This window comes from Phyllopteryx taeniolatus, chromosome 4 (assembly GCF_024500385.1).
Source record: "Phyllopteryx taeniolatus isolate TA_2022b chromosome 4, UOR_Ptae_1.2, whole genome shotgun sequence".
NCBI classification, from domain to species: Eukaryota; Metazoa; Chordata; class Actinopteri; order Syngnathiformes; family Syngnathidae; genus Phyllopteryx; species Phyllopteryx taeniolatus.
The window spans coordinates 1,633,546-1,647,552 of NC_084505.1; the positions used below are offsets into that span (position 1 = coordinate 1,633,546).

At 43.7% G+C, this 14,007-nt stretch overlaps 1 protein-coding gene across 6 annotated transcripts in view; it reads right to left on the reverse strand.

The window, feature by feature from the left end:
- Positions 1–14,007, reverse strand: part of LOC133477378 (zinc finger protein 638-like) — a 79,632-nt gene that overhangs the window by 29,230 nt on the left and 36,395 nt on the right. For 4 of the 6 annotated variants that reach the window (XM_061772033.1, XM_061772034.1, XM_061772035.1 and 1 more), the window contains 7 exons: positions 12,015–12,230; positions 8,836–8,934; positions 8,476–8,504; positions 8,345–8,391; positions 4,854–4,900; positions 4,350–4,466; positions 3,262–3,393 (listed from right to left, as the gene is read on the reverse strand). In XM_061772033.1, the coding sequence (XP_061628017.1) occupies positions 3,262–3,393; positions 4,350–4,466; positions 4,854–4,900; positions 8,345–8,391; positions 8,476–8,504; positions 8,836–8,934; positions 12,015–12,230 (687 nt within the window). The remainder of the gene's footprint in view (positions 1–3,261; positions 3,394–4,349; positions 4,467–4,853; positions 4,901–8,344; positions 8,392–8,475; positions 8,505–8,835; positions 8,935–12,014; positions 12,231–14,007) is intronic. The other 2 variants (XM_061772036.1, XM_061772037.1) reach the window with 2 other exon arrangements.

Consider the following 14,007-nt stretch of genomic DNA (forward strand, 5'->3'; position numbering starts at 1 on the left):
AGAGGAACTGTGGTACTGCATGCAGATGTCTGGAGTGGAAGAAGTACAGTATGTTAGAAGAGTACAGGACATGTATGAGGGCAGCAGAATAGTGGTGTGGTGTGATATAGGTGCGACAGAGGAATTTAAGGTGGAGGTGGGACTGCATCAGGGATCAGCCCTGAGCCCCTTCCTGTTGGTACTGGTGATGGATAGGCTGACTGATAAGGTTAGACTGGAATCCCCATGGACCATGATGTTTTCAGATAATGTGATCTTCAGTGAAAGCAGCAAGTAGGTGGAGGAACAGTTAGAAAGGTGGATGCATGCACTGGAAAGGAGAGGAATGAAGATTAGCCGAAGTAAGACAATATATGTCCATGAATGAGAAAGGTGGAGGGAGAAGAGTGAGGCTAAAGGGCGAAGCGGTAGCGAGGGCTGACGACTAAGAACTTGGTGGTCACAGTCCAGAGCGATGGTGAGTGTGGGAAGGAAATGAAGAAACAGGTCCAAGCAGTTTGGAATGGGTGGAGGAAGGTGCCTGGTGTGTTATGTGACAGAAGAGTCTGTGCTCGGATGAAGTTAAAAGTTTATCAGACAGTGGTGAGGCCAGCCATTAAGTACGGATTAGAGACAGTGGCACTGAGGAGACAACAGCAAGCAGAGCTGCAGGTGGTGGATATGAAAATGTTAAGGTTCTCTCTAGGAGTGACCAGGTTGGATAGGATTAGAAATGAGCTCATCAGAGGGACAGCCAAGGTTAGATGTTTTGGAGACAAAGTTTGATGGTTTGAACACAGGAGAGAGACTGAGGATGTTGGTGGTAGGATGATGAGGATGGAGCTGCCAGGCAAGAGAGCTTGAGGAAGACCAAAGAAAAGGTTGATAGATGTAGTGAGGGAAGACGAGGGAAGTTGGTGTTCGAGAAGAGGATGCAGGAGAAATGGAGCTTACATGGAAATGGATGACAGCCTTTCGTGACCCTTAATTTTGGTGAGTACCGTGGCTCTTTTGATTGGATCCCAGGCCACATATATTAAGGGACATGAGCTTCAGTTGCTTTGCTGCAGTGTCCATTGAGATTAATATTTGTTCAAAGTTATACTGTATCTCTCCTGAAGCCTAACATATACAATTTGTAAGTTTGAAATTTTGGTGGTAACATTAACTGAACGTGTTATCAAAATTATGTACATCGGTAACTTCCAATACAAAAGGTTAAAAATTTCAACACTTTAATTTGTTGGGAGGTAAGCATTCCAAAAAGTTAAGGCCCCTCAGCTAGGTACCAGTAAAAACCATACCGCTCTCCTTTTACTCACACAAGAAAGTTTTCATTCCCCATCTGCCAACAGGTTGATTTTCAACAACCATTTTCCTCATCGATTTCCCTTCTCTTATTATTACAAATATTGGTCTTATTGTTATTTTGTCGCTGTTACAGCATCCTTTCTATCCTTCATCCAGTCTTATCTTTGTGTTGGAACTCTTGCAGCCAGGTCTTTGATCGCCTCCCGGTCTCCCCTGGTCGTACGACCTGTTTCCACGCTGCAGTCCTGGCTGTCAGCAGATTCTCTATTCGGTAATCCTCTGCACCTGTCGGTGTGTCCTCAATCTCTTAGTCCCATCTTCTCATGTTGCTGACGGCCTCCTGGGCACTGTAGTACATCTTTCAGTCCACTCTCTCAGTGAATGCACATCTTGTGGAGTGTGAAAGTGAATGCTCTCTTTCTTGAGTGTCTTTTTAACATCCGTGTATGACTTGCGCTTCCGCATTGTCTTAGCTGTAGTCATGGTCAAAATAAATTCTCTGTGTCACCGCCTTTCCCGATGCGTGCTTGATTGTATACTGTTGAACACTGAAGATAATTGACGAGGGAGGCTAACCTGATTTCAGTTTAGGTGCCAGTGCTCTGTGCGTGCTGAACCTGTAGGTCCGAGTCAATGGTGAATTCTTTTCAGAGCCATTCAGCGATGACTTCTACCACTGAGTTGTTATTTGACTCTGGGTCGTCTTTAGATAAAAAAATCTGCAGGTTGTTTCTCCTGGACCTTGCCTCAGTGTCATCCAGTTTGTCGGGGACCCGGTGCCTCTCTGCCAGCAATTTGGCCGCAGCGCTCCATTGCTCCACTTCCTCAATCCGTGTCAGTGTCCATTTTCTCTTTCACCCATTTCCGTTGTCATTTTAATGAGTTTCTGGCCAAAGTCTTGTTTTAGTTTAGTAATTTCGTTTCTCATACTGGATGTGACTTCTTCCTTGACCGTTTTTAGGTTGTCTTTCACAGTTCGGCCTGCATGGCTTGAAACTGCGTGCTAATATTGGTAGGCTAACTTGTAGCTGTGCCCCGTGCGTTAAAATTCTCTGGTCTGATGAGACAAAGATTGAACTCTGCCAGGCATCATGTTTGGAGGAAACCAGACACCGTTCGTCACCTGACCAATACCATCCCTAAACTGAAGCATAGTGGTGGCAGCATCATGCTGTGGGGATGTTTTTCAGCGCAACTGGAAGACTAGTCAGAACTGAGGGAAAGATGAATGCAGCAATGTACAGAGACATCTTAGATGAAAACCTGCTCCAGAGTGCTCAGGACCACAGACTGGGGTGAAGGTTTACCTTCCAACAGGACAACGACCCTAAGCACACAGCCAAGACAATGAAGGAATGGCTTCAGGAAAACTCTGTGAATCTCCTTCAATGGCCCAGCCAGAGCCCAGACTTTAATCTGATCGAACATCTCTGGAGAGATCTGATAATGGCTATGCACAGACACTCCCCATCCAACCTGATGGAGCTTGAGAGGTGCTGCAAAGAGGAATGGGCGAAACTGCCCAAAGATAGGTGTGCCAAGCTTGTGGCATTATATTCAAAAAGAATATAATATAATTACTATAATTACGGCCAAAGGTGCATCAAAAAAGTATTGAGCAAAGTCTGTGAATACTTATGTACATGTGATGTCTTAGTTTTTTTATTTTTAATAAATTAGCAAAAACAATAACCCAAAAAACTTTTACACGTCATTATGGGGTGTTGTGTTTAGAATTTTGAGGAAATAAATTTATCCCCCCCAATTCTGTTCTCTTTCCAGGTAAAGTACCATGTAAGTACACAAACAAGCAAGATAAAAAAACCTAATCAAACTTTGCACCAAAGTGACACCAACTATCAGCAACCGTTGTGTTTAACATACTTGGCGAATAAAGGTGATTCTGCAATTCTAAAGAATAGGAAACAAACTGATTAACAGAAACTAATTTAGAAGAATGACAAGCCTTACTGGTGTGTCAGTGCCAATATGCTGCTTGATATCAATCATCTTCAGTTCACAGTCTTTAATCTTTGCCGGAATGGAGGTGTGAACTTTGACCGCCTCTTCAGCAGTCTTCACGTCTGGCACTGACAGTAGAGCCTGATCATGAAAGGACATTTTATTACTGTTTTATTTGACAAAACAACAGAAATATACTGTATTATTCATTTAGCCAACATAAGACGACTTCTGGGCATTTCTCTCTCCAGCACAGTTACTATTTACAAAGGCTATGAAATACGAAAAATCAGTTGAAAATTAAAAACAGAGCTCTGACATAAAGCACAACTTGATAAATAATGTGGGCATTTCTATCGCTTTGTGGTGAATATCCTCTAAAATAAACATAGTTCCACCAACCTATACCCAGAAATGCATGTACTTTAAATCCTCTAGTTTTTAAATCGGATGAAACCTGTTCAAAAAAGAGTTCTGATGAGGACTATTTGAACAAGTAATAAAGTTTAGTAAGACGTTCAGAGAATGAGCCCTTTCCTTCAGAGCACCAACACTGTAGAATGGCCTTCCTATTGACATCAGGCAGGCCTGCTCAATTAAGATTTTTCAAGCAAAACTAAAGGCCCAACAGTTTAGTGTTGCGTTTGATTTAGAGGGGTGTCAAAGCTGTCCTGCTTTAAGTGTGCGTTGTTGTTTTTTAGTGTTGTTTTTGTGCTTTTATTTCCGAAATTGTTTTTACTTTGCCCTAATTATGAACATGTTTTTACTTTGTTAGTACTTTTATTTATCATAATTTGTAATTGTATTTACTCACCTGTCCAGCACTGTGGCAGAAAGTGCTCTATAAATCAATTTATTATTATTATATTATACATTTAATGTAGCTCACCATCTGTTAGTTACAAAAGGGAGGACTATATTTTTTTTTCGTCAATTATTACTGTATGATTTTTGACAATCCCAGAAAAGTTTGAGGAACGATTAATGGGAAACTGACTAAGTACTGTATGATGTATGATGCACTAGAGAAATAAATTGAACTGGTAACTAGTCAACAAGGCCAAGGTGCCTCGGTGGCAGAGTAGGTTAACTGCTACCTTTCCCACTGATTTAGCGAAGATTATGTCAGTGGGATTTCCAAAAGGCTGGATGAGCTTGATGACATCACTCTCTGACCAGTCACCATCAGGAAGTCCTGTGATCAACACCAAGCCCTGACACAGATGACAAATGAAATTAGTAGGTAAACAAATTGTTTTTGTCATAAGACAACTTGTCAGACATTTGGTCCCTGTCAGCACTCACAGTTAAGCAGTGAAGAAAAATGGGATGGAAAACATTACACTCATTTCAATATGAGGAGATACCCAAACAAAGTTGAATGCTAATTTTCTTTTAAAAATGGACTGTGCATCCGGAAAGTATTCACAGAACTTCACTTTTTCCACATTTTGTTGTGCTTACAGCTTTATTCCAAAATTGATTAAATTAAACATCCTAAACTTGGAAGAGATGGTTGCACAAGACAGAGCAGCCATATTTATGAAGAAAATGTCAAATTTAGAGTGAACATTCAATCATAATTGTATGTGTGCATTTACCTTTGCAGAAGTGTTCATGTCAGCCTTACTCACTTCAGTAGAGAGGTCCAAAACAGAAAAAAAGAGCAAAATGAGCATATAATAAAAAAATAAAAATAAAATCTGATTACTGTAAATTATCAAGTCAGTTGGTGCACATTTATTTGCCTGACATAAACAAAACATTTTCACTTTACAAGCACTGTCCAACTAAATTGTTGTACAACTAAAGTGCTACATTGACAGACTGACTTGGTCAAAGGAGTGCAACAAGGCAGTGGTGAGCAAGATGGTTTGCATTTTAGCTCTGGCCTTTCTGTATCAATTTTGTATATTCTCCCTGCGCAAGGGAGGGATGCCTCTAATTCTCTCTCTTATACGTTTCCTCCCAGAGTCCAAAATTGTTCGGTTAATTGAAAACAATCTTGCTCGTAGGCATAAATAGTTGACTGGTAAATTATTAGTCTTGCATGACACTGTATAACGTACTGTAGGAAAATAGATAACCTTTGCAAGTTACAAACATTTTAGGCACTGCAGAGTGATTTTATGATGTTTTTTTTTCTCTTTTCCTAATGAGTGACCATGCAAAGCTAAGGAAATTCAAGAAAGTAATTAATGGACCTATATTTAATTTTCATCAGCTGTTGTTTAGATCTTGCGCAATAGTCAACTATTCTAGAGAAAAATGTGTTTCCCTGTTGGACTAAAACATGAGAGCCCAAATATCAACCCGTCTTTGTTCAAATTTCATTAAAAGTTAATTTCTCCATCCATCCATCTTCTTCCCCTTATCCTGGGTCGGGTCGCTGGGGCAGAAGCTTTTAGCAGGGAAGCCCAGACTTCCCTCTCCCCAGCCACTTTATCCAGCTCCTCCAGGGAGAATCCTGAGGCCTTCACAGGCCAGCAGAGATCTCTCGCACGTCCTAGGTCGTCCCTGGGGCCTCCACCCCATGGGACGTGCCCGGAACACCTCATCAGGGAAGCATCCAGGGCACATCCTAACCAGATGCCCGAGCCACCTCATCTGGCTTCTCTCAATGTGGAGGAGGAGCGTCTCGACTCTGAGCCACTTCCAGATGACCAACCTTCTCACCTGATCTCTAAGGGAGAGCCCGGACACCCTACGGAGGAAAATAATTTTTTCTGCTTGTATCCACGATCTTATTCTTTCGGTCATGACCCACAGCTCGTGACCATAGGTCAGGGTAGGAATGTAGCTCAACCGGTAAATCAAGAGCTTTGCAATCCAGCTCAGCTAATTCGTGACAACGACAGACTGATGGAGTCCGCATGACTGTAGACATTGCAACGATCCGCCTGTTGATCTCCCGTTCCATTCTTCCCTCACTCGTGAACAAGACCCCAAGGTACTTGAACTTCTCCTCCACTTGGGGTAGGATCTCTTTCCAGACCTGAAGAAGTGCTTTGGAGGTGCTGATTTTCATCCCAACCGTATTACACTCAGCTGCGAACCGCTCCAGTGAGAGCTGAAGATCGCGGCTTGATGAAGCCAACAGAACCACTTCATACACAAAAAGCAGAGATATAATACTGTGGTCACCAAACCTGATCCCCTCAACGCCTCAGCTGTACCTAGAAATTCTGTCCATAAAGGGTATGATCAGAATCAGTGCCAAAGGGCTGCCTTGGCGGAGTCCAACACTGCTGGCAATGCCGACCAAGCTCTGACACCGGTCATATAGATATCGATTAACCTATTATAAGGGGACCGGTACACCATACTCCTGAAGCACCGCCCACAGAACTCCCAGAGGGACATGGCCGAACGCCTTCTCAAAGTCCCTAAAACATGTAGACTGGTGGGGCACAACCGCCGCGGTGCGGCCACAGCAATTACAGGACACTTCTGTTAGTCTTTGTGAATGTAAAACGGTATCAATTCACTTGCATGTATCGGCAGGCACACATCTTTAGGACTCCTTCACTGGGTGTGGGGTCACGCACTTACTGCAACAAATAACTCATGAATATGCAAATCGTTTGTGTATCCCCTCACTTATACTCTCGTCCTGTAGACTTTTATAATTTACATAATTAATGACACCACACTACAGCTGTACAGCCGAGTTCACGACCCTTGTCCTGCATGCTTCTTCTCCTGTACTTGTCCTGTTCTATCTTGTCTTGTCCTTCCCTCACAGGGTGCAGCCCTAAAGCCCCATGCAACACTTATTTAATGTTTGAAATGTGAATTAAAATCGTCCACGCATTCCTGAATCACAGATGTTTTTCTGCAGAGAGGCCTGAAATCACGTCATTTGAATTTCTCGAGCTTATCTACTTCACTAGCGAAGAGCTCCTCCTTCCCTTTCCGGTCCCGAGCCAGCGCTGTCAAAGTAAACACGTGCGCTCTCACAACGGTCTTCTTCACGGAGGCGACCAATCAGAGGAAATGGGGCAGTCTCAGCCAAATATGGACAAAGCAGATACAAAACTGCAGATCCTTTCCACAAAAAAAAATATTTCATGGAAAATTTCATTTATTTCCATAGTTCCATTCAAAAATAAACTTTCATAGATTATAGATTCAGGACCCACAATTTAAACAATTTCAAGTATTTATTTGTTTATTTTTACATAATTTGGGCTTCCAGCTCATAAAACCCACGGAATCAGGAATTCAAAATATTAGAATACTGTGAAGAAATCAGCCCAAATTTTGCAGGCCATAAATGTTTTGAACTGAGTGTCACACACAATAATCATCTACTAAACTCAAAGCACCTGCATAGACTTCCACACGTTCGTGAAATTGCTTCAGTTTTGTTCAATTGTCTCAGTTGAGTTCAATATGGGGAAGACTGCAGACTTGACAACTGGCCAGAAGACCACCATTGATACCTACCATAGGAAGGGTAAGCCACAAAGGTTCATAGCTAAGGAGGCTGGCTGTTCACAAAGTGGTGTGTCCAAGCATATCAATGGAAGGACAAAATGTTACAGGACAAGATGTACCAGCAAAAGAGATGACCGTGGGCTTCAGCGGATTATCAAACAGAAGATTCAAGAATCTAGCTGAGATCCAGAAAGAGTGGAATGAGGCGATAGTCACAGCTTCAAAAACCACCACATTCAGACCGGGAGATGGGCTACAACTGTCGGGTTCCTTGGGTCAAGCCGATTTGTGGATGAGGATTGATCAAAAAATAACGTGAGTACATTGTTAAATACTTCAATAAAGTACAACCAAACTCAGTTTTGCTCCCGCTGCCTTTTTATAACCATTGTTTTAGCGTGCATGCATGCTACCGTATGTTTTAAGCTAGCGTATGTTTTACCTTGCCTGCGCCCAATAATACGGTGTGCCTTATGTATGTGTTAAATACAGAAATAGACCCCGTAACTGAGACTGCGCCTTATGGTCGTGAAAATACGGTAATGTATTATTCTTTGACAGGTAGATTGCAGTGATGATAGTGTACAACCCCATTGCGGAAGACTCGACCAGAACTGTTACACAACAACAAAACACAGATTTGATTTCTTACCAGAGTCTTTAGTTTCAGCACCCCTGTCTGGACTTAGAGTATGTTTTCTGTGAATCAAAAATACCAATTCAGAGAAGACAGAGCCAGTTTAAAACTGGTAACATGAAATACGGGCTTTAAAAAAAACAAACCTGTTACTGTTGGCAGAAGACTCTGGTACCTAGAACGAGAAAAGGCAATTGAGTGCAAGCCATGTTTTCCAAACATAAGATACTACCAAGAATGTTTCTAAAATTCACTTTTAACATTTGAGAAAAAAAAAAAAAGAAAAAAAATGGCATACAAGAGAGAGAATGGTGCACCTTCAGACTCCTCATGTTGTCAGTCTCAACAGTAACAGTACTATTCAAGGTTGTGAGATGAATTACAACATTGTTCAAATTGTTAAAATCTAACTCTTTCAAAAAGATCGAAAAAGCCCAATGTACCCTGAGATGAGTCTATGATTCACAGAAAAATCTCAAATTAGTAGTTTACGTTCAGTTTGGTACCTTGGCAATTGAAGCAGTAATTAGCTGCTCTCCAATCGTGAGGTCTGTTGAGTTTGCCAAAGCCTGTGCATCTGCAGCCTTAACCATGCAGACAGACGCCTGCAACATATGACAATTGTCATAAAAACACAAAAAAAAAACAATGGCAACGTGACTACATTAAACAAACACACAGAATGGTGTTATATATACACGTACATACACGTGTATAATATATATATATAGATATTGCTAAAACCATTGAAGTAATTTTTTCCCACATTAATGTACACATAGCACCCCATATTAACAAGGGAAAAAAAACAAATTGTTGAAATTTTTGCAGATTTATTATAAAAGAAAAACTGAAATATCACACAGCCATAAGTATTCAAACCCTTTGCTCAGTATTTAGTAGAAGCACCCTTTTGAGCTAATACAGCCATGAGTCTTTTTGGGAATGATGCAACAAGTTTTTCACACCTGGATTTGGGGATCCTCTGCCATTCCTCCTTGCAGATCCTCTCCAGTTCTGTCAGGTTGGATGGTGAATGTTGGTGGGCAGCCATTTTCAGGTCTTTCCAGAGGTGCTCAATTGGGTTTAAGTCAGGGCTCTGGCTGAGCCATTCAAAAACAGTCACAGAATTGTTCTGAAGCCACTCCTTCAGTATTTTAGCTGTGTGCTTAGGGTCATTGTCTTTTCTGAAGGTGAACCTTCAGCCCAGTCTGAGATTCAGATCACTCTGGAGAAGGTTTTCGTCCAGGATATCCCTGTACTTGGCCGCATTCATCTGTCCTTCGATGGCAACCAGTCGTCCTGTCCCTGCAACTGAAAAACACCCCAGCAACTGAAAAACACCACAGCATGATGCAGCCACCACGCTTCACTGTTGGGACTGTATTGGGCAGGTGATGAGCAGTGCCTGGTTTTCTCCACACATAGCACTTAGAATTAAGGCCAAAAGTCCGATATGGGTCTCATCAGATCAGATAATCTTATTTCTCACCATCTTGGAGTCCTTCAGGTGTTTTTTAGGAAACTCCATGCGGGCTTTCACCTGTCTTGCACTGAGGAGAGGCTTCCGTCGGGCCACTCTGCCATAAAGCCCCGACTGGTGGAGGGCTGCAGTAATGGTCATTGGGTTCTTCTTTAACTCTCTCACCAAGGCTCTTCTCCCCCGATTGCTCAGTTTGGTCGGACGGCCAGCTCTAGGAAGGGTTCTGGTTGTCCCAAAACGTCTTCCATGTAAGGATTATGGAGGCCACTGTGCTCTTAGGAACCTTAAGTGCAGCAGAATTTTTTTTGGAACCTTGGCCAGATCGGTGCCTTGCCACAATTCTGTCTCTGAGCTCTTCCTTTGACCTCATGATTCTCATTTGCTCTGACATGCTCTGTGAGTTGTAAGTTCTTATATAGACAGCTGTGTGGCTTTCCTAATCAAGTCCAATCAATATAATCAAACACAGCTGGACTCCAATGAAGGTGTAGAACCATCTCAAGAATGAACAGCACGACAGTTAAATATATGACTGTCACAGCAAAGGGTCTGAATACTTATGGCTGTGTGATATTTCAGTTTTTCTTTTTCTTTTTTTAATAAATCTGCAAAAACTTCAACAATTCAGTTTTTTTCCTCTCAATATGGGGTGCTGTGTGATTAATGAGGTAAAAAATGAACTTAAATGATTTTGGCAAATGGCTACAATATAGACAGAGTGAAAATTTTAAGGGGGTCTGAATACTTTCCATACTCACTGTATGTGGCCTACCGCATCGATCTAATTGGAGACTTGTTTTTCAACTTACCCTTTCCTTAAATTTCTGAAAGAAACATTTTCTATGCACACTGATATCTTGTATCGTAGCCATGTCTGACGTTTGTAACAAACCATGAAATTCGCTTAAAAATTCAGTAAGTGATTATTGTTTTAGTGCGCCCACGGCCAAAAGTGTCAATACAAATGGAGGGGCAAAACCATCGCGGGAATCCCGGTTCAAGCTAGCGGGGACGCTGCACGTCGATCCTGTTCTCTCTCTAAATCCAGGCTCGATCTAGTGATATATACGGTATCTGTGGTGTGCTCTGTCTCCAGGTCCGCAAAAAAAGGAAAAACAATTTTTTACCAGCACGCAATCTACCAACGCTAGCTTTGCGATTGACCGGTCGACCCCGATCAACGTATTGGGCACCACTGTGTTAACATGAATGAATAAACAAAAATATTCACTTTGGAATTAATGTCACAACAAATCTGTCAGTGAACATGAATAAAAGGTGCGGATTCCAAACAAAATGACCTTTGTTCCTGAAAATATAAACAAAATCCTGCAGTGTATAGCAGTCCATGTACATGCCACTTATGTTGCCTAATTTTTATTTTAAAAATTTTGGGGCAAAGAAAACAACCTAGTCTACAACATGAGCCTTTTTACATTTTCCAATGTCACCTCTACACTGAAAACCCTCTGTATAGGGATACGATGGTATTTCTAGCCTGTATATTATTCAGATATAAGTTTATTTCATGCTGATGTAATGTTTGATGAACTTCTGGACTCTCATTGCGAAGTCACACCACCAGAAGTGGTCAGGTAGAAAGTGTTAAGCTGTGACCTGTCGGATAAAACGTACTGTACTTGTAAAAAAATCGCGGTGAAGGGTTTAATTCAACTGGATAAGATATAGGAGGCGGCACGGTGGCCGACTGGTTAGAGCGTCGGCCTCACAGTTCTGAGGAACCAGGTTCAATCCCCGGCCCCGCCTGTGTGGAGTTTGCATGTTCTCCCCGTGCCTGCGTGGGTTTTCTCCGGGCACTCCGGTTTCCTCCCACATCCCAAAAACATGCATTAATTGAAGACTCTAAATTGCCCGTAGGTGTGACTGTGCGTACAAATGGTTGTTTGTTTGTTTGTATGTGCCCTGCGATTGGCTGGCAACCAGTTCAGGGTGTACCCCGCCTCCTGCCCGATGACAGCTGGGATAGGCTCCAGCACGCCCGCGACCCTACTGAGGAGAAGCGGCTCAGAAAATGGATGGATGGATGGAAGATATAGGAGAGACTGAATTTAGTTTAACCACAACAGCTGCAACCACCATTGAAGTGGATCAGTATGTAGATAAATGAGTGCTTTTGCAATGTATAAATAGGCACATTTTTAATAATGTTCAGCGAGATAGACTAAGTGAATCACAATGCACCTTTTGTCCATCACCCTTTTCACTCTCTTCCTCAGAGCATGGCATTAAGATCACGTTGTTGATCCTGCCATAAGACACCACTAATTGAGTAACTTCCTGCTCTGAGGCTTGCTTTGGAATCCCAGTCAGATAAACCAGACGGCCTGCTTTGGATGAGTCCTGGGATCGTGGAGCCACAGTCTTTTTCTTCTTCTTGGCTGGTGGAGGATTGGATGACTAGTAAAAGTAACAAAAGACCGAGGTTAGTTTTGGCAGAGTAATATGTGGCACTGATGGATGTGCAATATTTTACCATCTTTGGATGTGCCAATCAATCTATTGGAATTTGATATAACCTTTAACCTGTGATATATCTCTGGCGCATATCTTTTTTTACCCATTTCAGCTCAAACATGTTTAAAAAAATCTGAACAGCATGAAAATAAACAGCGATGGTATTTACACAGAACTTTGACTGCATGTCTGAAGCAAATAATCCCTGACATTAAACATGTACCATCTTTTAGAAAAGCCATGGATTTAACAGGAATTCATGGGCCAGTCCCCTCCTTGAGCCGTCACCTTATTGTGGTGGAGGGGTTGGCGTGTTCCAATGATCCTAGGAGCTAAGTTGTCTGCGGCTTAATGCCCGTGGGAGGGTCACTCATGGCAAACAGGTCCTTGGTGAGGGACCAGACAAAGCACGGCTCAAAGACCCCTTATGATGACGACAAACAATGGGCTCAGTTTTCCCTTACCCGAACACGGGTCACCGGGGCCCCCCTTTGGAGCCAGGCGTGGAGGTGGGGCTCGAAGGAGAGCGCCTGGTCACAGCCCGAAAGGGTAACGTGGGTCCCCCTTCCCATGGGCTCAACACCTGTGGGAGGGGCCATAGGGGTCGGGTGCAGTGCGAGCTGGGCGGTGGCCGAAGGCGGGGACCCGGCTACAGAAGCTGGTTATAGGGACATGCAATGTCACCTCTCTGGCAGGGAAGGAGCCTGAGCTGTTGTGTGTGGTCGAGAAATTCCGACTAGATATGGGACGTTGTGAGTCGGTGGGGAGAATACTTCGAAGACCTCCTCAATTCCACCGACATGCCTTCCCATGAGGAAGAGGAGTATGGGTTCTCTGAGGCAGGCTCTCCTGGTTAAAAAGCTCCTCGGTGGCAAGGCCCCGGGGGTAGATGAGATTCGCCCTGAGTTCCTAAAGGCTCTGGATGTTGTGGGGCTGTCATGGTTGACACGCCTCTGCAACATCGCTTGGCCATCGGGGACAGTGCCTCTGGATTAGCAGACTGGGGTGGTGGTCCCCCTTTTTAAGAAGTGGGACCAGAGTGTGTGTTCAAACTACAGGGGGATCACACTCCTCAGCCTCCCTGGTAAGGTCTATTCTGGGGTGCTGGAGAGGAGGGTCCGTCGGGAAGTCGAATCCCAGATCCAGGAGGAACAGTGTGGTTTTCGTCCTGGCCATGGAACAGTGGACCAGCTCTACACCCTCGGCAGGGTCCTCGAGGGTGCATGGGAGTTCGCCCAACCAGTCGACATGTGCTTTGTGGACTTGGAGCAGGCGTTCGACAGTGTCCCTCGGGGAGTCCTGGGGGGGGGGGGGGGACGACCCCCTGATACGGGCTGTTTGGTCCCTGTACGACCGGAGTCAGAGTTTGGTCCGCGTATCCGGCAGTAAGCCGGACTCGTCCCCGGTGAGGGTTGGACTCCGCCAAGGCTGCCCTTTGTCACAGATTCTGTTAACTTTTATGGACAGAATTTCAAGGCGCAGCCAAGGTGTAGAGGGGTTCCGGTTTGGTGGCCTCAGTATTGCATCTCTGCTTTTTGCAGATGATGTGGTTCTGTTGGCTTCATCAAGCCGTGATCTCCAACTCTCACTGGAGCGGTTTGCAAGCCGAGTGTGAAGCTGCTGGGATGAGAATCAGCACCTCTAAATCTGAGACCATGGTCCTCAGTCGGAAAACGGTGGCGTGCCCTCTCCAGGTTGGGGATGAGATCCTGCCAAGTGG